Source organism: Prionailurus viverrinus, chromosome B4, assembly GCF_022837055.1.
Source record: "Prionailurus viverrinus isolate Anna chromosome B4, UM_Priviv_1.0, whole genome shotgun sequence".
NCBI lineage: Eukaryota > Metazoa > Chordata > Mammalia > Carnivora > Felidae > Prionailurus > Prionailurus viverrinus.
In genome coordinates this window covers 133,493,495-133,519,904 of record NC_062567.1, presented here as the reverse complement: position 1 = coordinate 133,519,904, position 26,410 = coordinate 133,493,495, and the positions used below count along the sequence as shown (strand labels likewise).

General features: G+C 61.1%; 1 protein-coding gene across 4 annotated transcripts in view; it reads left to right on the top strand.

The window, feature by feature from the left end:
* SCUBE1 (signal peptide, CUB domain and EGF like domain containing 1) overlaps positions 1-26,004 on the top strand; it is a 138,911-nt gene extending 112,907 nt beyond the window's left edge. For 3 of the 4 annotated variants that reach the window (XM_047868020.1, XM_047868021.1, XM_047868022.1), the window contains 12 exons: positions 1,101-1,220; positions 1,548-1,652; positions 2,604-2,717; positions 3,546-3,683; positions 4,810-5,013; positions 7,875-8,036; positions 9,371-9,538; positions 11,056-11,217; positions 12,947-13,144; positions 14,555-14,707; positions 15,057-15,136; positions 17,182-22,667. In XM_047868020.1, the coding sequence (XP_047723976.1) occupies positions 1,101-1,220; positions 1,548-1,652; positions 2,604-2,717; positions 3,546-3,683; positions 4,810-5,013; positions 7,875-8,036; positions 9,371-9,538; positions 11,056-11,217; positions 12,947-13,144; positions 14,555-14,707; positions 15,057-15,136; positions 17,182-17,334 (1,757 nt within the window). In that variant the 3' untranslated portion in view covers positions 17,335-22,667. Of the gene's footprint in view, positions 1-1,100; positions 1,221-1,547; positions 1,653-2,603; positions 2,718-3,545; positions 3,684-4,809; positions 5,014-7,874; positions 8,037-9,370; positions 9,539-11,055; positions 11,218-12,946; positions 13,145-14,554; positions 14,708-15,056; positions 15,137-17,181; positions 22,668-25,993 lie in introns of those variants that run through there. The other variant, XR_007154162.1, reaches the window with a different exon arrangement.
* The last annotated feature ends 406 nt before the right edge of the window (positions 26,005-26,410 follow it).

Sequence of the window (26,410 nt, the reverse complement as noted above, 5' to 3'; positions counted from 1 at the left end):
GCTGCTGGAGGCAAACACGACCCTGAGAAATTGTCCGGGGACTCTGCATCCCCAGCGTCACCGCAAGAGCACACAGGATGCTCGGGGCCAGGATGGTCTGCCTCTCCCAACGAGCGACCCCCGTGAGGACAAGAAGGCGGTGTTGCTGTTCGCCAGAGTCAGTGACAGTTCCCTTTAGGAATTTAGAGACAGTCCGGGGAACGGTTGGGGGCTGACGTCTCCCCTGGAAGTTTGCCGATGCTTGTCCCGCTGCGTGTTAACCAGCGTGAACATCGGTTCTTCTGCAGGGGGTTTTATTTGAAGGTTCTTGATTCTTTGGTGTTGTATTTATTTGGGGTTTTACCTGGAGCGCCAGGGGTTTGTTTGCATTTCTAGATTATTTACTTTCTAAGACTCCTTGAAAATGTTCAGCCACATGTCGGAGACCATCCAGATGGGCAGTTTCCCCTCTCAGCTTATTTTTCCGGCTACGTCCCCTGTTTCAGCCTGTTGGCTGGAGCAGCTCGACCGCTGGTGACAGACACTGGGTGCGACGCTTCCAGAGGCGTGTTCATCTCAGCCAGTGGTCACCGACCAGTTTGTTGTCCACGAAATCTGTTCCGATTTTACCGTGGCTGCAGACCTGTCAGTCTCCTGGGAGTCTGGGGACTTTTGTCATCCTCAAAAGATTAAAAATCACATGAGAAACTCTGGGGAGCTTAATTTGGGGGACATCTTTAGATACCTGATGGCCGTGTCCAGCGGCTGCCCCGGAGAGGGGCTCCCAGTGACCACGACCTCACGTGCTTCGAGGTCAGTCACTGCCACAAAGCCTGTTCCACTGTCAGCTCTTCCCTTACTCAGAGGGGCACGGGCACCTGCCCTAGAAAATCCAGCCCTGCCCTCCGGCCCAGGCCAGCGGCATGACCCTTGCCACAGACGGCCTGGACTGGTCAGAGGGAGGACGGACCCTGCCATCCCCCAGCCCCTTCCCACCGAGGTCTGGCCACGGGGCAGAGGTGTGGTGGGAGTCCCTGATGGTCCACGTTCAGGGGCAGGGGCTCCAGAAAGCCTCCACCCTGGCCCCCTCCGACCTGCTCTTATGTCTTCCCTCTCCTCAGAGACCGGCAGGTGCCTTTCCCGGGCCAAAGCCTCAACCTGGGCCCAGCTGTCCTGCAGCAGGGTGGGCGGCGTGGAGAGGTGCTCCCTGTTCTGCCCTGCCCACTCACTCTTCGTGCCAGGTAACCTGAGGCCGTCCCCGGAGGGGATGAGGGAGTGGGGGGCTCCTTCCCTGAGGTGCAGCCCCTGCTCCCTTCCGTTCTCCAGGAAAGAGCCCAAACTAGGAATGAACCCACCCCCCCCCACCCCGCCCCCGGCCTTGATCGCCGAGTGATCCCGGCCCGCTGGCTGGTTCTCCGCGGGCACGGCATCCCTCCCAACAAGTGTGGCGGGCTCGTTCCCGCCCAGCCACTTACCCAGAGCGATCTCTCTGAGACCTCTACGATCAGGGGCCCCTGGCGGGGAGGTGGGGGGCACCCAAGTCCATCTGGCCACCGGCCTCTCCGCAGACTCGGAAAACAGCTACAGCCTGAGCTGCGGCGTCCCGGGTCTCCAGGGCAAGACGCCACAGAAGCGAAACAGCACCAGCTCCAGCGCTGGCCCCAGCTGCTCAGGTACCCTCGGCCTGTCCGTGCTGCCCGTGCCCGGGTGAGCCCTGGGCTTGGCGTCCAGCACCATACTGGGGCGAGAGGGAGGGGCGCTGCCTGGGGAAGAGCTTCCTGGCCGGGGGCCTGCCCCGCACGGTCCAGGGTCCTGGGGGGCTGAGAGCAGTGCTGGGACCTACAAGCAACTGGTCTGCGGGCTGAGTCCCAGCCCAGGGGCAGCAAGCCGCGGAGGGAAGGGCCCTTCCAGCTCGGAGGCTCTGGGCCGCGGCTCCAGTGACCCCGAGGTGCTAGGAGCCTATGGGTCTCAGGCTCCGTTTCAGTGAAGTGACTCACGCGTGCTGTGAGCACAAGGTCCCGGCAGTACTGGCGCCACAGCCCCCTCCCACGCCCCTTGGGGCCCACCAGCCAGGTCCCGGGCAGCCCGGCAGATGCAGGAGGTTGTCTCCAGCAGCTTTTCCCATTCCGGATGTTGAATTCAATGATATGGGGGCATCTGTGTGCATTTCACACACACAGGATGTGAGTCTAAGTATCTGCGATTGTAGGATTCTTCAGTACCAGCAGCTGCGGTTGGCTCTTTAAAGGAATCAGCAGTTTGGGGCACCTGTGTTATTCCAAACCCCGCTTCCCTTCGTTGCTTCCCTCTCTTTTCTGTTCTAGCCCCGTTTCCCAACAGCATGAGCCACGTGCCCCGGCCGTGCTGATGGGGGAGGAGGCGGGAGGCCTCCCTCTCCTCCTCCACAGGAGACCTCTGGCTGGGTGGCCCCTGGCTTGAGTTTGACCCCGCCGTCCACACGCCCACCTTCAGGCCTTGCGGGGAGAGAAATGAGGCAGTGGAGGCTCCCCAGCCCCAGCTCCCCGTGGATCTGTCCCACTGGCGGCCCCCTGTGTAGCCCGCGGCCCCACCGCCTCCCTGCCTGCAGGAGAGGCCGCCACCAGGGGGGTCTGGGCTTTCCCCAGGTGCGCCTGCCTCCATCAGGCAGAAGGCCCGTTTCAAGATCCGAGATGCCAGGTGCCGCCTCTGGGCCCACAGCCAGGAGCCACCAAAGGAGGCCCCGAGGCAGCCGCTGCTGGGTGAGTGGGCGGCCATGGCACTGACCCACACGGGGGTGGCGGGGGTCCCCGTGCCTGGGAGCTGGGAGCCCAGCGGCCAGTGGGGCTGGGCTTCAAGTGTGGGGGCCTCTCCTTGTCCTCCCCATCACAGTCCCTGAGTCCCAGGAGCCATGCCTGAAGCACCAGAGACAGTGGTGGTGTCCCTCGGGAAGAAGGCCGGCATTTGAGTGGAAAATTCAGGTCCCCCAGCATCCCCGGGGCCCGTTGCCCCTGCCCCACCTGGAGTGGGTTAGATGAGCTTCCCCAGGGCAAGTGCAGCCTGATTGTGTCCAGAAGGCCTCATGGGAGTCAGGCAGTGGCTCATCCTTGAATGAGGGAGGCCAAGAAGGACGTTCCAGGCTTCTGACCCCAGGGGGTCAGGGGTTAGTGTAGGGAAAGCCCGACGAGAAGAGTGCAGGCGAAAAGCATCCCAGCTCTGTTTCCACCAAGATTCCCGAACGCCTTAGGACTCCTTCCCAGACCTAACAGAGCCCGGCGCTCAAGCAGCCCCGACCCGGGCCGGGCCCCACGGAACTGAGCGGCACGGCTCCACGAAGCGAGTACGCCAGGCGCCTCCGCCTGCAGCGGTTTGACAGACTCAGAATGGCTGGTGCGGGGCGTGGCTCAGCCACCAGCCCCGCCTGAAACCTGGAGCCAGCCTGGCCTTCTCCAGCCTCAGTTTCCCCATCCGCACCGCAGGCCGTTAGGCGAAGCGGGAGCCTCGCCGGTGGCGATCTGTGCGCGGGGCTCGGGAGGACCCTGCTTCCTGCCCTGTGCCACCTTTGCCACAGCGGTCCCTTCTTTGTCCAGAAAACTGCCACGTGACCTTTGTGAACTTCAAGTGTGACTCCTCCAAGAAGAGGCGCCGTGGCCGGAAGTCCCCATCCAAGGAGGTGACCCACATCACGGCGGAGTTCGAGGTGGAGGCAAAGACGGACGAGGCCTCAGGTGGGTGAGGCTCCTGAAGGCCGGAGGGGGGACAGAGGATGCGGGGGGCTGGCGGGGTCCGGGCTCCCACCCGAGCCACGGCTCCTGGACGTAGAGGCCCAGCCAGGCAGATGGGGGGACTGGTGCGGGTCGGCGCCGGGTCCTTAAAACGGCTGCCTGTAGCCCAGGGTGGGAGAGGAGGCCCAGGGCAGTGAGAGGAACGGGGCTCAGGGGCCCACATGGTGGCCACACGGCCTCTCCCAACCGTCCCCCATGCGCTCGCTGGGGCCAGGAAGGGCCTAACGCCTGTGGCCTTTCCGGAACAACTGAGCCACTGGCCTGTCTTTCCCATGTTCCAGAAGGGGGCTTACATTGCCGGCTTGAGTTTCGTGTCCGTGCTTTCTGAGCTCTGTCAACAGACGTGTGCTGCGTGTGCCCAGCGCTGGGCACCGTGGAAAGAGGGGACCAGACCAAGGTCCTCACGCTGGCGGCACCCCCAGCCACGGGGAGGCCGACGCGCACACAAACTACCCGGTGCCAAGGGAGACCCCCAGGGTGGGGGGCACAGAGCTGAGGCATCTCCCCGAGAGAGGAGCCCGGGAGGTCCTCCCAGAAGAGGCGCCGTGTGAATCAGGGCTTGAAATCAAAGATCCAGTGGAAAAGGTGGCAGGCAATGGCCTTCGGGCAGAGGGAATGGAACGGGCAAAGGCACAGAGGTCAGAGAGAACAGAGTGTGTTCAGGAGGGCAGGGCGGAAGGTGGAGTCCACAGTGGGTGTCAGAGGACTGGGGGCCAGGCGTGGCAGGCGGGGGCCCCACCACGAGGGGCCTTGGGTTCAAGGCCAGAGAGCTGGCTGTCATCCTGGGAACAGTGGCGGCCTCAAGGCTGTTTGAGTGGCAGGGAGGAGCGCCCGTCCGTGAGCCGTGCCCTAGGGAGGTGACGCGTCGCAGTGGCGGAGGCCTGCTGGACGGCCTGGGGAAGGTCCTACCTGTCGGATCCTCCTCGGTCTCCTCATCTGTCAGGCGGACGAAACAAGGGGGCCTGCAGCCGCTGCGAGCCTGTGCCCTCGGCAGAGGCCTGGCAGAGGGGCAGCTGGGGAAGAGGCAGTCCCGAGGGGCTGTGAGTGACCGTCCCTCCCGCCCCTGCAGACACCTGCGAGGCCGACTGCATGCGGAAGCGCGCGGAGCAGAGCTTACAGGCCGCCATCAAGACTCTGCGGAGGTCCATCGGCCGACAGCTGTTCTCCATCCAGGTCGCAGGCACAGAGTACGCGATGGCCCAGTGGCCGGCCAAGGCCCCGGAGGGCCCGGGGGCGTGCAGCACGGGCCAGGTGCTACAGGACGGGAAATGCGGTGCGTCCCTGCCCGTGGCCACTGGGATGCCCACTGGGCAAACTCCCTCTGCCCTTCCTTCCACGAGTGGCCTGGGTAAACAGATGCCTCGGGAGGGGACAGTCGGACGCAGAAGCCTGCCAGAGAGAAGCACTGTCGTGCTCGTCATCATGGCTGTTGTTTGAGGAACGTTCCCCTGGTGCCGCCCCCTGGGCAAGGCTCTTGCCGGGCAGACATTTGTACATCTGACCCTCGCCATAATCCTGAGGACGGGTGGGACAGGGAGAGCACAGGCTGGCACGGCCACAGTGAAGGGGTGGGGGGCGTGAGGACAAGTCCGTGTGGCTAGAGAAGGCTTCCCAGCGGAGGCCGCGTAGGAGCTGAGGGCAGAGGAGCAGCAGAGCAAGGATGCACAGGAGGCCGAGGCCGCCCAGAGTGCGGCACCTGCTGCAGGGAGCACCGGCTTCAGGGGGCACCAGCTGCGGGGAGCACCAGCTGCGGGGAGCACCAGCTTCAGGGGGCACCAGCTTCAGGGGGCACCAGCTGCAGGGAGCAGGCGAGGCCAGGCCCCCAGGGGGATCTCGGCCAGGGCAGCCAGCCGGGGCCCAGGCCCAGGCCACAGGTGACCTGACCAAGCAGGGGAGCAGCCTTACCCACTCTCTCATCAGGAGAAGGCTTCCCGGTGGGAGGATCAGAGAGGGGAGGCCCAGTGGGAGCCGGCAGAGCCTTGAACGGAGATCGGGGGCTGGCAGCAGGCCAGGAAGGAATGAGGCGCATTGCGAGTGCACTCTGGGGGGGCAGCTGTGCGGGGGGAGGAGGGGAGAGGCTTCGAGGGCACCGTGGGGAACTTGGGGCGGAGGGGCTGGTGGAGGGTGTTCTATCTGTCCTCCTGTGCTCAGACGCATCCGAGTCGTCCTCGCGAAGACGTCGAATGGGCGGTCGGAGCCAGGAATCTGGACCGCGAAGCTTAGGCTGGGCCACAGAGATGAATTGGGGAGCCGGTGGAGGAGAGGCGGGGCTTAGGAGCGTGGGGGGAAGGGAGGAGCGGACAGGGAGGGAGGACCACGGCCTTCGTGATGTCGCTCTTTTATTTTTAATAGCTCATTCTGAAATCATTCACACGTTCAGAAATATCGCCAGGCAGAACAAGGGACTTCCGCGTTCTCCTCATCCCGATTCCCCCGTGTGCTGTGTCGCGCCCTCTGGGGCGTGTGCTTTGTGTGACCCTTACACCACCATCCGGGCCACACACCCGTTACATTTCACCCGCTCTTCCCACAACGCCCCTGTCCTCCACACTTAGCGTCCTGTCTCCCCGGATTCCTTCATTCTGGACCAGTTCCTTGCTCTTTCCCTGCGCCTCCTGCCCCCGCTGTCCCCAAGTGCTACCGGGCTGCGCCCCACGTTTCCGCGACCAGCCCCACTCACGCTGGACGCCTGCTCTTCAGCGCCCCCATCAGGAGGCACTGGATACTGACCCCGCCCACAGCTGGCGCCTCCACCTTAATTCACCCTTTTCCTTCTGTATGTAACTGACGAGGGTTTTTCTGGGGATGTAGTCTGAGTTTACACCAACATCCTGCTCCCCATCAGACATCCCGCCAGCCACCAGCCGTCGCACCCGGTGGCAACTCCTGCCAGATCAGCCTCCTCTACAGTGGTTACCGGGCGGCATTCTCTATTCCTACCGGCCCTTGTCTGTGTATAAGTCAGCGTTCTCCCGTAAGAAAGAGCTTTGCTTCCCCCCTCGTTTATGTGTCTGTCTGCGTGTCCGCGTGGCTGTGTATTTATGTCAGTGCGGACTTAGAGATTCTTCTTTTACCCAAGGGGTTGTAATCCATTCCTAACGTTATTTAGCTCAGTAGTCGGATCATCCCCATTGTAGCCAGTAGGTGCCCCGTCAGGCTGGCTCCCACGTCCTTGGGACGTGCCCCATGCCTCTGTCACTCACTGAGGATTCTCTGGCACAAAACCTGGACTTTCCCTGACCCAGCCTTTGGAATCGGTCAGGGCCCCTGGACCCCTAAAGGAGGAGGAGGATATGGAAAAGCCAAAGGTGGGGTACTCATTGCTTCCGGAGCGTCATTGCTTCTAGGCCCTCCCACTGGACGGAACTAGAAAGCATAGGTTTCTATATGTGTGCAAATACACACGTACATTAGCATATGTGTACATTTACATAGATACAGATGTATACACCAGAGTGCACGTACGTGCACACGTGTGTGTGTGTTTTATAAAACCATGAGTTCACACCCGTTCCATTGAACCTCCAGTTCAGTTTCTCAGGGTTCTTTCTAACCTTCTCTCTTTCTAAATATCTTCCCCAGAGAAATGTTCACTCCCTTTCTCCTTATTTGCTCAGTCAGTTTGCTTACTCACCGGTTTGCTTGTTTGCTCAATGCAGCCAACCACACTGGCTCTCCCTTCAGCCCCCCATCCCTGGACAACCCTCAGCCACCGGACCTTCCTGCCCCTGCCTCTGTCACCCGCCCCACGCCCTCTGCACCACCCCCTATCTCCTCAGATGGCAACCCCGCCACGTGAGGAAGGAAAGGGGAAGGGAGGAGAGCTGGGTTTGGATGAGGGATGCCCAGGAAGCAGTTGGTACGCAGGCCAAGGGCAGGACAAGGAGGAAGGGTCTGCCCAGGACCCTGAGCGGAGCAGCCACGATGGGGCACGAGACCAGGGTCAGGCCTCCAGGGCCTTCACAGATGGTTGCCGCCTTGCTCCTTCTCTCCTGAGATGGGTCTGGGCTCCTCCGGGCCCTTTGAGCCCCAGGGACGAGGGATGCACCCTATCTGGTAGGACAGAGCCCGAGAGACCACCCAGCCACCACTCCCACCTCTGCCACCAGCGATCTCTCCACTCTGCCTTTGCAGTGGCCTGCGGGCCTGGCACCCACTTCAGCGGAGAGCCGGGCCAGTGTGTGCCCTGCGCCCCAGGGACCTACCAGGACGGGGACGGCCAACTCAGCTGCACGCCATGCCCCAGCAGCGACGGGCTCGGCCTAGCTGGTGCCCGCAACGTGTCCGAATGTGGAGGCGAGTGCGGGCCTCCCTAGGAGGGAGGGGTTGGGATGGGGAGGGGGTGCTGGGAGTACCTCCTGTCTCCACTGAGGTCCCCAAAGCAAAGGCCTGGTACCTTGTGACAGTCTGTAAAGCTCTTTGCCATTCGCAGAGCCCGGTATGACTTCCACGTCGCTGCACTCACAAAGGACGCCACAGACGCGTAGCGTCTGTGTGCCGGCGAGCACGGGCTGTACTTAGCGCACTTGAAAATTGCAGCGTGCGGTTCAGAAAGGATTTGACAGTTTACAGATACTCGGTCACTTACAGGTCAAGTTACCGTCGCAGAGGCACATAGCGCTTCACGGTTGACAAAACACATTACGTTGTGTGGAGAACTGCCTCATCGTCGAAATGCTTTACGGGGCGCCCCATATACTCGGCAAGAACTGTACTCTATAAAGAACTTTACAGTTTGCCCTGTAGATGGTTTGGAAAGCCCTTTTTTGATTTACCAAGCACAGTTTGGTTTACAAAGAGCTTTTCCACTTACACCTCACATGACCACATCTGTGAAATGGGCTCATACCCCCCACCCATCAGCCTCCCTTCCCAGGCCATCGTGGGGACCACCCAAGAGAACAGGTGGGGAAAGGTGTGCCCACGAGGGTGGATGAGTGAGATCCTTAGGACAGCGGAGACCACAGCCAGGCTTCTCTAGGGTACAGGAGAGATCAGAGCCCAGCCCTGAGTCTCTGCAGGCTGGCCGGCTGTGCCCTCTAGGAGTATGGCCTCTGCTCTTGGCAGGAAGGTGACTGTTTGAGAGCAGAGAGTAGCCACTGGTAGGAACAGGGATTTCAGGGTCTGGACTGAGAGGGCCCCCCACCCACCCCTCCCTCAGTGCTGGAGCGCCCTCTACATCCGACTTCCCGCTGGATGTGCGGTCCCCTCCCGTTGTCCCAGCGGCGCCCTCGGGGACCTCACAAGCCCCCTCCCTCTGCTCGGCCCAGCCCTGCAGACAGACAAGGTGTGCCAGCCTGGAGCCCCCGTTCCTCTCGCGAGGGCACAGTGTGGTCCTTCCCCTGGGGGAAGCCCCTCTGATGTAAGTGACCTCCTCCAACCTCGCACATCCCAGCTCAGCAGCAAGGCCACCTGCTCTTTAACCCGCAGCCCTTCTTGCCAGTGGGAAGGGTCAAGCCAGGCCCGGCCAAGGTCCCAGAGCACCTGAGCCACTGGCAACGTCCAAACTGGGGCCAGGTCCCTCCCACCACCCCCTTAGTGCCCTACCCCAGGACAGGGGAGGGCTGAGAGCAGGGTCGGGACCCAGGCGCCCCCTCCGGCCAGCCTGATCCATGATCTCTGACTTCCAGGTCAGTGCTCCCCAGGCTTCTTCTCCCCGGATGGCTTCAGGCCCTGCCAAGCCTGCCCGGTGGGCACGTACCAGCCAGAGCCTGGGCGCACGGGCTGCTTCCCCTGCGGAGGAGGGATACTTACCAAGCACGAGGGCACAGCCTCCTTCCAAGACTGCGAGGCCAGAGGTGAGGCGGGCTGGGCGGCTGGGGGACGTTTGCCCTCAACCCCTCTCATTTCCTGGGTGGCAGACCTCCAAGGGCAGCGGAGGAGCCGGGAGCCGTCAGGCAGCGGACGTTGGTGACTGTCACCGTGCCGCACGCTAGGACAGGGACACGGGGCCCAACACAAGCCTGCCCGAGGGTCTCAGATGGGAGGGGCAGGAGGCGCAGGGGCTGTAGACGGAGCCTTGAGCCTGGCTAGAAGGAAGGTTGCGGGAGGTGAAGAAATGCGGGGGCAGCAGGGACGGTGGGGCGAGGTCGGGCATCTCAGCTCACCTGGGCCGTGGGGACCCTGCGGTCCAGCCACACCTTCCCCTCCACGTCACCACGTGTCCCTGATGAGCCCGCCTCCCCGTCCACACGCTCTGGCCCGCCAAGGCCTTTGGGACAACTCTGCCTGCTCACTGACCCCCGTGTTCTTGGGAACAGACAGACTGCTCTGAAGCCTCCTTTCTGGAAGGAAAAGTCGTAACTCTCTAGCCCCACCCCCCTCCAGTTCCTGCCAGGATTTCTCTTCCTTACTGGGAACCTTGTAGCAAAAGTGTGTGGACTCTATTTCTCTCGCGCGCCCTCTCCTGAACCCCACTAGTCAGTCTGTTGCCCCGCTGCCCCCCGGTCACCGCTCCCCTCAAGGCCAGAGCCAAGTCCACTCCCAGCCCACACCTCCCACGTGCCGGTGGCCCCGGCACGCCTCAGCCTCACCCACCCCCCCGCCCGGTCGCGCTCGGGGTCCCCGGCCTGGGCACTCACTCCGGAGTCTGGACAGAAGGAGCGTCTGCACGGTGACCCCACTTTCTGTCCCCAGCCCAGCCTCTGTCCCAAACTCGATGCTGCACCCTCCTGCCAGGGGACGGCCCCGGACATGTCCAGCAAGCACCTGTCACCCCACGTGGCCAGAGCCCCCGAGTGCTCTGCCTCTGACCTCACGCCCAGTCTGTGCGCAGCCCCTGCCAGCTCCTCTGACCGATGACTTCTCGCCACCCCACTGCCACCCCTGAGCCAGGCCCCTGCCGCCTGTCCTGCCACCCCTCCCCCCAGAGCAGCCGCCGGGAACATGCCGGGGCCCCGGGTGCCCTCACTCAGAGCAAAGCCTAGCATGACCCCTGGGCCCGGGAGCTCGTCCCCGTGGCCTCTGACCTCCCCTCTGGCCACACCCGGCAGCCGTGCAGCCCACCCCGGGCCCGCGCTTTGCCGCTTCCTCCCCGCAGAGAGCCTCCCGGCCAGCTGCGCACGACTCGAGTCTCCACTCAAAATCCCTGCACCTCTGGAGCCACCCCACGCCCGGTCTCACAGCGTCTCGTGTCCCATTTACTGCCCCCGAACACACGCACGGCTGTGGGCAGGGTCGGGACTGGGCGCACGTGGTGGGGGGTGCCTGGGTGGTGGAGGAGGGCCTCGAACTCTGTGCCGAGACAGGCCTCGAGGGCAGGAGGCCCCGGCGAGAACGCGCCCTGCCCTTGCCCACCGGCGTCCCCGCCCCACAGTGCACTGCTCCCCCGGCCACCACTACAACACCACCACCCACCGGTGCATCCGCTGCCCCGTGGGCACCTACCAGCCTGAGTTCGGCCAGAACCACTGCATCGCCTGCCCGGGCAACACCAGCACCGACTTCGACGGCTCCACCAACGTCACGCACTGCAAAAGTAGGTGCCGCTCTTGCCATGGCCGGGGCGCTGGGAAGGCTGGGGGGCGTTGCCGGGGGCCGGGTGGGTGCTCACCTCGCGTGGTGCCCGCGGGCCGGCGGAGGACTCCTCCCTGCTCCCGCACGTATACCTGCTCCGCGTGACACCCGCCCCCCAGGGCAGCCTGCGCCCCTGTGCCCGGCCGGGCCCTGCCCCGGGCTCCGGGCCTGTGGAGGGAAAAGCCAGGCCCCGTGCGGGGCAGCCGCGGAGGCCCAGGCTGTGCCGCCCTGAAGGCACGCACGGCCAGACTGGGAGGTGGACACAGAGCGGATGACCTAGGACCCGGGAAGGACGCGCTCAGTGCATGTGGCTGCGGCGACCAGCACACGGCCTTCTCATGTCCAAGAGGAGCTCGGTTTAGCCAAAGGGCATCAGTGCCACGGGCAGCACGAGACAATTTGGGAAGCAGATACGCCGCTCCCTCACTTAGCGAGTCATTTGGGCCCGACAGGACGCTACCTTTAATTCATTTCTCAGAGTCCTTGGGGACGGCTTTTCCAGTGTCGTACCCTTCTCCTAAGCGACTTCTAGCCAGTTAGCCCTTTGACACTGGGCTGCTGGCATGTTGAACAGCCTGAAGGCCCGCGAAGGGGACTTAATCCTAGAGGTGGAACCCTCTGTTCCCCGGGGCATCCCCACGGCTCGTGGCCTCCAGGGTCACAAGAGCAGGGACAGTGGGCGAGCTCCACAGAAGCAGGGTTTTATTTTTTTCTTTTTTAAGTTTATTTATTTTGAGAGAGAGCACCAGCAGGACAGGAGTGGAAAGAGGGAACCCCAAGCACACTCCGCACTGTCAGCACAGAGCCCGATGTGGGCTCAAACCCCTGAACCGTGAGATCGCGACCTGAGCTGAAATCAAGAGTCGGACGCTCAATCGACTGAGCCACCCAGGCGCCCCGAGACAGGGTTTCAAATGTCCTCATGAGTTAAAGTGGAGAAACCGAATAGGAAGGGAAGCTTCTGGAAGATAAGTGTAAAAATGAAATGCTTCCCAGCAATTTTGAGTTTTATAAATGAAAACGTGTAAGAAAATGCTGTATATTTAATATTTCCACTCAGGGGCACCTGGGTGGCTCAGTCGGTTAAGCGTCCAGCTTTGGCTCAGGTCGTGATCTCACGGTTCGTGGGTTCGAGCCCCGCGTCGGGCTCAGTGCCGACAGCTCGGAGCCTGGAGCCTGCTTCACATTCTGTGTCTCCCTCTCTCTGCCCCTTTCCTGCTCATGCTCTGTCTCGCTCTGTCTCTTGATAATAAATAAACGTAAAAAAAAAAATTTTTTTTTCAATACTTCCCCTCAGTTCTCTTTGCAGAACTAAGGTGGCCTCCTTTGTCAGGTTGAGGCTAGGAACTATTCGGCTCACCAAGCCGTCACTTTTGGCCTCTTCGGGGTCACACGGCTTGGCTAAAAAGGAAAAGAAGGGGAAGCTTGTCTCTTTCTCCTCACCGTGCCGCCTGCCTGTCCCCTGAGCCGTCCTGCTCGGCCGGGAGGGTGACCACACGCGGCGCCTAGCAGTGCGCGGGGCGTGGAGTGAGTGGGCGAAGTGGGGTTCAGGGAGCGGGGCCCCCCACGGGGAGAGACCCCGTGAGAAGCGCATCTGGAGGCCCGGCTGGCGGGGAGGCCGGGTGGAGGCTGGGCCTCTGGGGCACCCGTGCAGCCGGCCTGAGCAGGCCCTCGCGCCCCGGTGCCCACAGACCAGCACTGTGGCGGTGAGCTCGGGGACTACACGGGCTACATCGAGTCCCCCAACTACCCCGGCGACTACCCGGCCAACACGGAGTGCGTCTGGCACATCTCCCCGCCCCCCAAGCGCAGGATCCTGATCGTGGTCCCCGAGATCTTCCTGCCCGTCGAGGACGAGTGCGGGGACGTCCTGGTCATGAGGAAGAGCGGTACGTGCAGGTGGTGGCAGGGCAGCGAGGGGCCGCCCAGGGTCACCCGTGGGCGGGCTTTCGGCGCCCCTCTGTCTGCCTCAAGCCCTGCCCCGAGGGTGGCGAGCGTGGGGCGCACCCTGAGCGCGGGAGCCGGGCCCGGCCGGGTCCGGTCCCCACGCTGACCACCAGCCAGTCTCCTCCCAGGTGTCCCGCCTGTCCCGCCACCCCACCTAGGGTGAGGCCCCGGGAGCGACCCCTGCCCCGCCCGCCTCCCGCTCCCTCGGGGACTCGCAAGCGAAGGGCCAGCCTGTGCACACGCAGGACACCCCAGGGTCAGACAGCCTGAACCTTCCCCTCTGTGAGTCACCGCGTCCCGGCCCGTCACCCCTGTCAGAGGCTCGTAGAGGGACTTCAGGCCACGAGCAGCAGGCCGGCTCTAGCAGTGGGCGCGGTGGGTGAGGACATGAAAGGCGGGAAGCACCGGTGTCCCCCCAGGAACGAGGTGAAGTCCCTTGCAGCAGGTGCCTAGGCCAGGCGCCTGACTGCTGTTGGAGGGCCGTGGGGACCACGGGGAGCAAGCTCCAGTCAGAACGTTAGGGAAGGAGGAGGTGGACGCAGGCAGGCACAAAACACACCTGCCCGCTTGGGGCTGGAATGTCTCTGAGGCACAGGAAGACTGAGGGGTTTCTGTCCACTCTGTTCCCCTTGTCCTGCTTGTTACCACGTGTGTGCATCACCCACTCAGTGTAGCCGAGAGGCCAGGAAGGGCATGGTGCCTGCCCGGGATCCCACAGCCGGTCCGAGCCCAGCCCGCGACCGCCCCCCGCCCCCACCCGCTCTGTCACCTGCCCACAGGGTTGGACTCTAGGGGGTCAGCCTCTCCCGCCTGCAGGGCACCTCAGGTAGGCTCCCCAGGGAGCAGTGAAGAGGCGGGGGACCCTTTGGCCAGCCCCACGCACCCCAGGGTCAGCAGGTTCACTCCTGTTCATCTGTTCACAGGGAGAGGGGACTTCCCAAATGTGACCCTCCACCCCGGCCCTGGTTCGTGCTGGGTACAGGCATGAGCCCTGTCCCGGGGGAGCGTCCCTCCCTCCAGAGGGAGACAGTGACAACCCAGCAGAGAGGGGCCGTGACAAAAGGTTCACCAGAGCAGAGCAGGAACACGGCAGGCAGTCAGGAAGGCTTCCTGGACGGGGAGACACAAACCTGTCTCCGCAGGATGAGTGGGAACTGGGGTTGAGGGTGAGGACAGGCACTTGAGGCAGAGGGAACGAGGGTGGAGATCAGAGCTGGGCTGTTCGGGGGACTGGATGTGGGGGCTGGGTGGCTGACCGATGCGGGGGGACACGCGGCCCAAAGCAGGAGGACAGGGGCCAGGTGCAGAACTGTGGATCAGCGAGCCACTCAGGTCCTCGGCTCTGCCCCCAGCCTCACCCACATCTATCACCACCTACGAGACCTGCCAGACCTACGAGAGGCCCATCGCCTTCACCTCCCGCTCCCGGAAGCTCTGGATCCAGTTCAAGTCCAACGAAGGCAACAGCGGCAAAGGGTTCCAAGTGCCCTATGTCACCTACGACGGTACGTGTGGCTGCACCGTGCGCCCAGCCCGGGCCGGCCCCGCAGACACAGAGATGACAGGCACACAGGGGTAGGGGTGGTGCAGATGAGGGAGCCTTTAGTGGCGTCTGTGGGCTTCAGCGTGAGGTGCTGCCCAGGCAGGGTTCTGAGGGCTGAGTAGGAGTTTCCCGCTCGCCAAAGCTCGAGGAAAACAGTTTGGGTGGAGAGTACAGAGGTTCGGAGGCAGGACTGCTCTGGCCAAGGGCTGAAGCCTGAAAGTGGGTCAGAGCAGAGGCCAGAGGTGAGGGGGGAGGGCAGGCAGGGTCTGGAGCCCTCACCGCCCTTCCTCCCCCGCCGGCGGGCTTCGCAGAGGACTACCAGCAATTAATAGAAGACATCGTTCGCGACGGACGGCTCTACGCCTCGGAGAATCACCAGGAAATTTTAAAAGTGAGTGAGCTTCTTTATGGGAAAGGATCTGTGTGATCCCAGGATAGTGGCCTGTGATGACCCAGGGCCACCCCTGCCCCCAGTGCCCGCCCCCACCCCCGGAGACGTGAGCGGGGGAGGGTGGTGACAGGAGAGAAGGAGGGGGTCGGGGGGGCCCTGGGGGTGGGGCCTGGCTCCAGTGCGTCTGTCCCTGGAGGCCAGGAGGTTGAGGCCGGCTCCCTGGTGGGTGTCTGGCCCAGGACCTGGTGAGCGGTCTTTGGGCAGCTTCCTGAGCCTCTGCTGGCCTCACTTTCCCCGCCTGTGAAATGCGGTGGGAGCTGAAAGTCGGTAGAATCCACCCCCGCCCTCGGGACCGCCTGTCTCCTCATCTTGCTCGTGGCTTGGGAAGCAGAGCCACCTTGTCGTCGAGGGGGGCTGTGGCCATCACGCAGCGGGCAGTGGCCAGGCCGGACCCAGGGATTTGCCCGGGCTCTGGGGGTCCGGCCCCAGCCCAGCCTGTAGGCAGACGGCTCTCCCAGCCCGGGAGCTGAGGTGGACGGGACAAGAGCAGGACCAGGCCAGTCCCCCCGCCCCCGCTGACTGCTGTTCTAGGTGTCACTTACCCGCCCGGTGGCCCCAGGCAACCCTTCTAAGAAACGGGTGGCTCGCAGAGTTCAGGTCTTCCAGCCCCGGGCCTGGCGCACCCCTGCACATAGTAGGTGGTTTGTAGGCAGAGGGATTTGCCCCTGATGCTGCTGCAACCGGGCTGAGGCCTGGACGTTTTGGAGCCTGTTTAGTTCCTTCTGTTTAGTAGGAACCAGAAGGTCACGCTGGCCTTTCCATCAGTCCATCCTGACTCTCCTCCTCGCCCCTCCCCTGCCATCCCGGGCCCTCTGCCCTCAGCTCCAACCCTGCAGCCGAGAGCATCTCTCCAGAGCTAGAAGCGTTTCCATTACATAGGACAACAGCAAGGCACCACCTGCCTCCGAGCGGTTCTCAGGGCTCCACGCTCCCTCCACTCCCTCGCCAGGGCCTCTCGAGAACATTCTTCCCCAGCCGCTCTCCTCAGTGAACATCCCACTGTCCTGCCCTCAGCTTAGGCGCCCCTCCTCTGGGCAGGTCACAGACTCCGAGAGCCCCACGCAGCCCTCCCTGTTGGCGCCTGCCTCAGTCAACTCCCTCCCTCTCGGTGGAGGAGCCGTAGGGGGTCCTCTCCCAGCACCTGGCCCTGCTCCTGGAAAACAGGAAGAGCTCTGTGTTTCCCAAGGGCAAGGATGTGTGAGCGCCTGTGTGAGACGGGGGGAGGGAGGGAGAGAGAGAGAGAGAGCGAGCACATGAGCGGGCACCAGGACAGAACAGACCCTGGACAGCAAGTGTGGCCCAAGTCTCATTGTGACAGGGAGTCCTGGTGCAGATGGCCTCTGGCCCGTGCTTGCTGCTCAGATCCTCACGGGCCCCGCCCTGAGCGCCGAGGCTCACCCTCCTCCGGTGAAGGGGCTGGTGTGTACACGGGGCTGAGCTCTCAGACCCCAGACTGTGGGCCTCAAAAGCCAGGGCCTCAGCAACACGTCTTATTTTGGTTTGTTTGTTTTAATATTTTTAACGTCTATTAATTTTTTAAGAGAGAGAGACAGAGACAGAGGCATGAGTGCAGGAGGGGCAGAGAGAGACAGGGAGACAGAGTCCAAAGCAGGCTCCAGGCTCTAAGCTGTCAGGACAGAGCCCGACGCGGGGCTCGAACTCATGAACCGTGAGATCATGACCTGAGCCGAAGTCGGACGCTCAACCGACTGAGCCACCCGGGCGCCCCTACTTGGGTTTGGTTTTGCAGAACCCATTTGAAGTAAAACAGTTTGCATTGCCAAGTCCAAACCAGTAAACCCTTAAAATCAGAAAGGAATTCGTGGCAAAGAGAGTCTGTGGGATCCTGAAACCCATCGAGCAGTGTAGACTCTTCCTCCTTCCCCCGTCCTCACGGACACCCCACCCCAGACATTGGAGAAGCGAGCGGCGGGGGGCCCCGGCCCCCCACTCGGCCTCACCGCCCGCCTCGCCGTGTCTTACAGGACAAAAAGCTCATCAAGGCCCTGTTCGATGTGCTGGCGCACCCCCAGAACTATTTCAAGTACACAGCCCAGGAGTCCAAGGAGATGTTCCCACGGTCCTTCATCAAGCTGCTGCGCTCCAAAGTGTCCCGATTCCTGCGGCCCTACAAATAATGCCCTTGGAGCCGCCCAGCTTGGGGACGGCCCGGTACCCAGACGGGGAGGGGAGAGTGCCTTCCCTCCATGGCGGAAGCCAAAAGGCGGCTCCACACGCCTCCGCACCGCCTCGGGAAGTCACCGGGGCACCTGCCCTTCGGAAACACTGACCGGCCCGTGGGGGTGAGACCGCGTCCAAGCAGAGACCCCAGCCCACCGCACCCCTCGGATCACCCCGTTGGGAAAACACTGCTCGAGGCGGCCTTTCTCCCTCCCTCCCTCCCTCCGCCGGCTCGATTCCAGGACAGTGCCCTCTCCTGAGCGGCCAGGACGCTCTGTGCCACCACGCGGCCGGGTCCTGGGCAGAGTGCACATTTCGGGGGTCACGGGTGGCCTCACCCGACACCTCAAGAGAGAGGGGAGTGTGGCTGCCTCTGTCTCCGGGCGGGCTCTGAGAGGCCTAATCGGAGACAGGAAGCCAAGCTGTGGAAGGAGGGGTGCGGGAAGGCATCTGGAAAGCTCTGATAAGCCAGTGTCTACACCTGCAAGGCATCCACACCCCGACTCCTCCGGCCTCGGGCCCAGGACGCAGGCGCCGTGTGGCGGGGCTCTAAGGATTCTGTGATGGGACAGAAAAGAGCTGCTGGTGGAGGAAACTGTAGATTTGTGCTTTTCCTTGATAGAGCATCTAATTAAGTCCTATATATATATATAAATATAAAGATAAATATATATATACTTCTATTTGTGGGTACTTTAGGAAAATGCTCTTTAGTAACTATAAATACGAATTGCAACCCATCTCTTCCCCCACGAGCTGTCGCCGGCATCCCTGAGTGACTCACCCCTCCCCAGGAGCGTGCTGCCCCTGTGTCTGTGGGCCAGGAGCCTGCAAGAAGGGGAGACGGCAGGCTGCTTCTGGACCCACCTGGAGCGCGGATTCTTTGGGAACTGGGCCCTGAGGCTTTGCTGGAGTGTTGCCTTCAGATGGAATGTGTTAGAAGACGGTTTCCCCCTGCCCCCTCTCCTGTGGGTACAGGGGCCCAGCAGTAAACGCAGCAAGGGGCGTGTGGCTGGCCCTGAGGCGTGACCTTGGCATCCATACTGTGGCCGCGTGCCCCAGGGAAGTGAGCCCTTTCCCACGGGAGCACGGGCCGTGCCACCACGCGACGCCTCCGAGGGCAGGAGCCCACCCCTCCATCCCACCCGTCCGGGGAGGGCAGGTGGCCAGTGTCGGGAGGCCTGGCCCCGAGAGCAGCCTTCCTTCCGCTGCGACACGCCGCGTCCCTCGTAGAGTCTGTCCTTAAAGAAGAAAAGTCCGGAGTCTGACCAGGGTGCACGGTACGCCCCTCAGCCGGGAAGCCAGAAAAGCCCCCCAACGCGCTGAGTCCTTGCCCGCTGGCTGCCGCTGTGGGACACGCATAGGAAGTGGTCTGTATGTTTAGGGTTAACAAATGCTCAAAATTCCAAGACACACGGGAGAGTCTGAAAGCTGAACTCCAGTCGCCCATCCCAAGTGCCTCTAGACGCCTCCTCCTGCCCCCACACGCCAGGGAGCGTGGCGCGGATGGCGAAGCCCGAGGGCAGGCGAGCGGGGTCTGGGGGCCGATGACAAGGCAGGCCCCGACGATGGGCTCCGAGCTCAGGGGCCAGCCACCGCCTCCGCCTACGTCAGCAACGGTGAGTCCCCAGCTCGAGCGGCACTCCCTCCAGCGCCGGCTACGCCCAAGTCCACCTCGGGGTGGGAAGGGGCTGCATCTGGCGGCCAGGTCAGTGTCAGTCGGGAGCCCCCGTGGGCCAGCACCGCCCTCCCCCGGTCACAGTCCTCTCCAGAAAGAGGCCCGCCCTCCCTCCCAAGCCGTTGCTCAGGCCCAGAAATCAGACGGGGGTCGTCCGGAATGGGCCTCCGGCCACAACCTCCCCAGAGGGGGGGGCGGGGAGCATTTTCTTAATGCTCTCAAAACAGGACCTCTCTCCGACTCCTGCTGCTCCGCTCGGTGGCTTCTGACAGTTGCCATCTGCAAACCCCACGAGTCCACCAGCCCTTCCCGTGGGAGGCCACCCACGTTCCGCGGCATTCCCCACCGCTGTGGTCAGACCTGCCCGGCGTCCCCCCGACACAGCAGGACAGATGCGGGGCCCCTAGCCCTTCACATGGACAGGGTCGCCGGCAACCCCAGTTGGCCAGCTGCCTACCGTTCAGCCCTCCCGCCCCAATCCAAGTACCCCCCACAACACACCATCAGGGGGACTAGACGTCCGGGCATGGGGTCAGCCGTCAAGCCCCACACTGGGAAACTTGAGGGTCCCACCTGTTAGAGCCAGAGCCATCCCCGGTCCGCAGAGCCCGATGGTCCTGGGAGAGCTGCCCGGGCAACAAAGCATGCGTGTCCGTGCGTCCGTGTTCCGGAAGCTGGCGGCAGATTGGTGCCGTAGTGCTGGCAGAGAGAGAGGGGAAGGACTGAGCCCAGGTGGGGCGGGTGCCCCACGTGAGTCCTGAAGAACGGGAGCCAAGGACGAGGGTGCGGGAGTCCCAGGCTGCCCGAGGGAGACTGGAGACGTGCAGGGGCTGAGCCAGAAGGAGCGCCCCACTCGTGGATGGGACATCGGCCTCGAGCAGCCCCCACCGCAGCCCCATCCCAGCCACCGCCGCCCCTCGCCCGGCAAGGACCCTCGGCGTCTGGCCAGTCGATAAACCCCAAGGAAAAGAGCTAAGGAACAAGCTTCTGGAAACAAAAGCTTGCCCAGCTGGCCAGGACTGAAAGCAGGTGCCAAGGCCTGGGGCCTGGCATTGGGGTGACCAGGGAAGCGGCCCAAGGTGCCCCTGCAGCGGGTGGCCGGCGGACGGCGGTCAGGTGGGACCCGGGAGCGGCGGACCTGGAGGAAGCCCCTTTGCCCCGCACCTCTGGCCTCTCCTGGCTCTCTGCTTCCGAGGAGACACGTGAAGGAAAGGAAGAGAACCTGCCCCGAGGTTCAGGGGCCGGCTGGGCCCTCAGCGAGTGAACGCTGGGGTCACCTCGTCTGCCTCCCGGAATCAGGAAGCCCTCTTGCCTGAGCCAGAGCCTTGCAGCTGTGGCCTTGTGCCGGCCTCCCTCCTCCCCTTAGTCTCAGACTCTGCCTCTGCCCCTCGCCCCCGCTGGTGGCATTTGCCAGTGGTGGTGACCTTGCTCGGGCTCCTCGGGGTCAGCCTTTGCCAGCCCCTCCTCACCTCTGTGGTGACAGAGTCCAGGAGGCCGTGGGGCTCAAGATGGCGGCCTCAGACAGCTTTCCCTCCTGCCATCCGTTGGTTTGGGACACGTAGGTAAACTGCACCCCGGGCCAAAAAGTCACCAGAGAGCAATGGCCCCAAGAGGCCGATTCTGAAAGCCCGAAGAGAACCTCTTGCCTCCAGCCTGTGTCCTACCCGAACCCTCACTCTCCCAGGGACGCGGCCAACATCACCCATTTTCCACCAAAGAGGCCCCCAGCCTGCTGGAGCTGGAGTGCCTGCCTCTGTGACATCTTAGGGGTTGAATAATCATTCACGACCACCCCCAGCAGGAAAAGAAGATACTGAGCTAGGTTAAGTCATTTAGCAAACATTTGCTGCACGGCCGTGGGGCTGGCTGGCAGGATCCCCTGGAAAGTCCCTCTTGGTCACAGAGATAAAGGCGATTGAGGCTGGCCCGGGGGTGGCCAGACCCCGGCGTTCCTTCCGGAGAAGGCAGTCCCTCCCTCCAGCACCTCCCGCTACCCTAGGTGGGGAGTGGAGAGTGTCGGCAGGAGGGCAGAGCAGAGCAGGGGTCACCCCGGGAGTCCCGAAGTCCGTGTCCCAAAGGAGAAGCTGTCGCCAGCCCGGCCTCACGGCATGGCCGCTCTTCTCCACCAGCAGAGAGAGATACAGAGGAGACCCTGGTCACCACGCACAGGACAGCGGGCTCCCCCCCCCCCCCCCCCCCCCGCCGCCCCGCAGCACCAGTGCCCCGCCCAGAACAGTCCATGCTCCAGAAGGGAGGGTCCTTTCTTGTTCCCCCGGGACTCGGCTTGTTTTTACCCCCTCTGCTACACGCCTGGAGATGTCAACCTGGTGAACCGTATCTGTATCAAAGTCCCTTTTCTTCACCAAAGATACACGTGGTGGCAGCTCAGCCCCTTCTGACCAGGGTGACGGTGCCAAGGTGACATCATTCAGGCCAGAGGCAGAAGGGCTGACATTGGAGAGACACCCCTCATCCACACACAGCGCGGACAGCTCGATCCGCCCGTGGCTGCCTCCCCTGTCCCCCGCCCCAATCCACCTGCAGGCGCCAGCCTTCCCCCACCCCAGCCCCCCACGCCCCGGGGTAAGTGCTGAGCACCTGCTGTATGCCAGGCCGCCTTGCTTCTTGGGGAGGGCATCTCGGAGATGCCACAGGCACGGCCGCCCCGCCCCTCCCCTCCCGGCCCCCTGCACACATGGCCCCCAGAGAGCAGGACCCCCGGTCTCTCTGAGGCCTCCCCAGCCCCTGGGTGGGGCCCCTGAAACTGTACCCCTCAAGTCTCAACGGGAGGCACTGAAAGGCCTGAGCCCCCCATGGCCCAGCGAGGCGGGCGGGCCTGACCCCAATCCCCCGTGGAGGCTGAGACTCTGGGAGGCCCGAGGCGAATGGCTCATAACTGCTGGAAGTGAGAACCAAACCCAAGCCCCTCGAAACCCAAGGTCCGGAATGTCCGTGAAATGTTGCTAACGGTTGTGCAGATCGGGAAGCGCAGCTGAGGCAGAGCTGGCGGTGGGGAGTTGGGGGGCAGGGATGGAGGGGAGGGAGGTGGAGGGCAGGGGCACGTAGCGACCTTCCCTCCCTCTGAAGCTGAAAACTCAGAGGAAGACCGGCTTCCGCCCCCTCCCCCGCGTGGACAGGTCCCTTCCCCCACAGGGCAGGCTCGGCCGCAGCCGGGTGCTCGCGCGGAGTGGCCCCCAACCCCGGAGAGGTCCCCTTGCAGGTTCCGGCACACGAACATTAAAGAATGCGGGTGTCCCTCAAAAACAGTGTGGTGAAAAGTAGGGGCCAAAAAAGAAAGCTCCCCGATGCCTCCCGAGTACTTTGTCGTGCGGTTCAGAGGCCCCGTAGATCCCCGGGGAAGGTCTTAATCCGCCGAGATCAGAACCAGTCTGAGCAGACCCAGTCCGTCCGCTCGTGGAACAGGACCTCTGAACAGCCCCTGGGGGGCCCTGTTCCCCCAGCCTCCGCTCTGGGTCCTGGGGAGGCCCAGGCAATCACAAATACCAACGCAACCGTGTTTTTTCCCTTTAGTTGCCCCCAGTAGCCAAGGTTTTGTTTTCTCCATCACGTTCATACGTATGCATGTAATTAACCATTTGTGGAAATCACTTTCATAATAAACAGGAAATGAACCTACATGTTGGTCCTTTCCTCATTCATCAGAGGTCATCCAGAGGGGGAAGGAAGGTAACTGGAATCAGAAAAAAAAAGTTTTTTTCCCAGACACTCCTTGGCTGTTGTTGGGGGCTAAGAGTGAAGGAGCTAAGGTAAGCTTCTGGAAGGCAAAGCAGTGGGTGTGAGATCTGCATGTTAAGAGCACCCGAAGTCAGGGAACTGACATGTTCCTAAATGAGCGCCAGGAGGTAAAATTTCTGTGTCTCGAATTCCACTGCTCCTCGTGACTCGCAGTGTGAAAAAGGAGATGTTCCTCTACGCTGAGGCTTTTTTTTTTTAACATTTATTCATTTTTGAGAGACAGACAGAGCATGAGCAGAGGAGGGGCAGAGAGAGAGGGAGACACAGAATCCAAAGCAGGCTCCAGGCTCCGAGCTGTCAGCACAGAGCCGGATGCGGGACTCGAACCCACGAACCGCAAGATCATGACCTGAGCCGAAGTCAAACATTTAACCGACTGAGCCACCCAGGCGCCCCTATGCTGCAGCTTTAATCTTGGAGTCATGGTCACTATGGGACCCCCAAAATTAGATGCACAATCGATGCTGTGTGTGCTCACATACACATGCATGTGTTTCTCTGGAAATATGACCCACGGCTTTCATTAGCTTCTCAAAGAAATCCAGAACCCCAAAGAGCCTGATAACCATTACTCTCTTCGATAATGTGGAGAATCGTCTGGCATCATGCACTCAACGGGAGAAAAAACAATCTCATAAATGATACTAATATTCCAAATAAGTGACAGTAAACAGCAAGGTTGTTTTGCTTGTTTGGTGGGTTGCTTGGTTTTTTGGGTTTTTTTTTTGTTTTGTTTTGTTGGTTTCACACAATAATTTAAAAGTCTAAGGAAATTTCTGGAATATAGCCAAAAGAACTGAAAAGCAGGGTCTCAAAGATAAATTTGTATACCCATATTCACAGCAGCATGACTCACAATCGTCAACAGATAGAGGCAACCCAAGTCCCCATCAACAGGAACATCAGTGCTCCTTTAGGAACATGTTAGGATAAACCACACATGGTCCATCCATCGGAATAGGATTCAGCCTTAAAAAGGAGAGAAGCCCTGGGGCACTTGGGTGGCTCAGTTGGTCAAGCACCAGACCCTCAGTTTCAGCTCAGGTCGTGATCCCAGGGTCATGGGATCGGGCTTGTGAGTGTAGAGCCTGCTTGGGATTCTCTCTCTCTCTCTCTCTCTCTCTCTCTCTCTCTTTCTCTCTGCTCCGCTCCCCGACTCACACACGTGCATGCTCTCTAAAATATAAAAAAAGCAATAAAGAAAAAAGCAATAGGTATTTGGATTTGGTCTTTGTCCCAACTCATGGCATACAGCTCCTAAAACCCTTAGAGCCTCCAGTGTGATGTCTTTTGCAGGCTAATGAAGGACTAGGGGCTTGGGTCCCCGGATGAGCTGGTCACTGGTCACTGGAAAGACTGTGTAAAGGGTTGGAACTTTGAGCTCCACCCCCGGACCTATGGCCAGTGATGCATCGGTTGTGGCTATGTAACGAAACCTCTATAGAAACCCCCAAGAAGGAGGTTCAGAGAGCCTCCAGGTCGGCGGCCGTGCAGAGGTGCCGTGAGGGTGGTACAACCCACGTACCCCTTCCCCCACAGGCTGTGCCTTACCATCTCCTCCAGCTGGCTGTGCCTGAGCTGTATCCTTTATCCAAAGCCAGTGGTAGTAAGGAAAGCAATGTGAGCCATTCTAGCAAATTATCAAACCCAAGGAGGAGGTCATGGGGACGCCCCGAATTTATAGCAGCTTGGTCAGAAGCACGGGTGACCCCCTGGGATGTGGGTCCGGGGTGTCAGGTGGGGGCAGCCTGGGGGACTGAGCCCTTAACCTGTGGGGTCTGTGCTAGCTCCAGGTAGACCGTGTCAGAATCAAACTGAATTAGAGGCCGGTGGAGAATTGGTTGGTGGGGGGGCAAAAAACACACACATTTGGTGTCAAAAATGTGAGTAAAAACAGTTCAAGTCTAAACAAAACAAAACACCACAATGTGGAGTGAAAAAAAGCTTCCTAAGTTAATAACACCGTATCTTTAATCTCAAAAACAAGCAAAACCGAACCATATATTGCTTAAGTAAACATAACACCCACATGTGAGGAAGGAGTTTTTTTTTTAACGTTTATTTGTTTTTGAAAGACAGGGCATGAGTGGGGGAAGGGCAGAGAGAGGGAGACACAGAATCTGAAGCAGGTTCCAGCCTCCGAGCTGTCAGCACAGAGCCCGACGCGGGGCTCGAACCCAAGAACCCTGAGACCATGACCTGAGCTGAAGTCAGACGCTCAACCGATTGGGCCACCCAGGCGCCCCTGGAAGGAATAGTTTAAAGCATGGAAGTCACAGACATCCCTTCCAGAACAAGGATTTCCCTTCCAGGAGAAAGAAGGGAAAATCACGATGGAGAAAAAGCACCACACCGTTGTTGCTTGACAACTTCCGTAGGGTTTCCCTTCTCGCTTTATTTGTACTAAGTATTTTATGGGCAAACAAAGGGAAAGTGTGGGTTTGAACACATGTCCTTCGGAAGCTACCGGACTGGAGACCAGCCTGCAGTCTCCTTGCGGGCTCCCCGCACCCCCCCACTCCCCCCACCTCCTCACTCCCTCACCTCCCCACCCTCCACCCCAGCAGGGAAGCCAACCTGTGCCTCTTTGGTTGAGCAACAGGTGAAGTCCTTGTCTTGGGTTTAGGCTCCAGGGTGTATGAAAAACCCGTGTTCTACAAGGACCCTCAGCACAGCCCATGGCAGGAGAAGATCGCAGGGACCAAAGGTCACCCCGGGGCTTGCAATTTTCGGGATAGAAATTCCTTTTTCCTCTCCTTCCCTCTTCCTAGGGGCGAGGGGAACAGAGGCGGGATTAGGTGTCAGTCAAATTGCACATTCAGTGCCTCCCGAGGGGCAGTTGGTTCAGCTCCAAGCTGTCAGCACAGAGCCTGACGTGGGGCTCGAACTCACGAGTTGTGAGATCATGACCTGAGCAGAAGTCAGACACTTAACTGACTGAGCCCCCCAGGCACCCCTAAATACCCTTTATCTTTAAGCCAGTTCGAGCTGGATTTACAGTCCCTTGGAGTGGATAAACTCCAGACTGATATGGAGGGGAGGAAGATGTGGGGTCAGGGATGACAGGTGGGTTTTCAGCCAGTGCAACACAGAGTTGCTCATAATAAGAAAATTATTAGAAGTATGACATATGCTGGGGCGCCTGGGGGGCTCCATCGGTTGAGCATCCGACTTTGGCTCAGGTCACTATCTCGCGGTCCGTGAGTTCGATCCCCACATCGGGCTCTGTGCCGACAGCTCAGAGCCTGGAGCCTGCTTCGGAGTCTGTGTCTCCCTCTCTCCCTGGCCCTCCCCTGCTCGTGCCTGTGCTCCCTCTCCCAAAAATAAATAAACATCGAAGAAAAAGAAAACAAGTATGACATATGCTATGTACGTGGGCATAAGGCCGTAGTGCATGGTCAAAAATATAGCATAGTTCTTATTCGTGATGATCAGGCCAGTAGTTTCATTCTTACCTAGTTACAAATAATACTGTGATTCACTGAATATTCACAGTGAGGTCCTGCCATCCCTGCCTACCTGCCACCTGAGTTGTGACCTCACAAGGTGCAGGAGGCCAGGGAAATGACGGGGTAGGTATGCACGAGATGTGTGTGGGA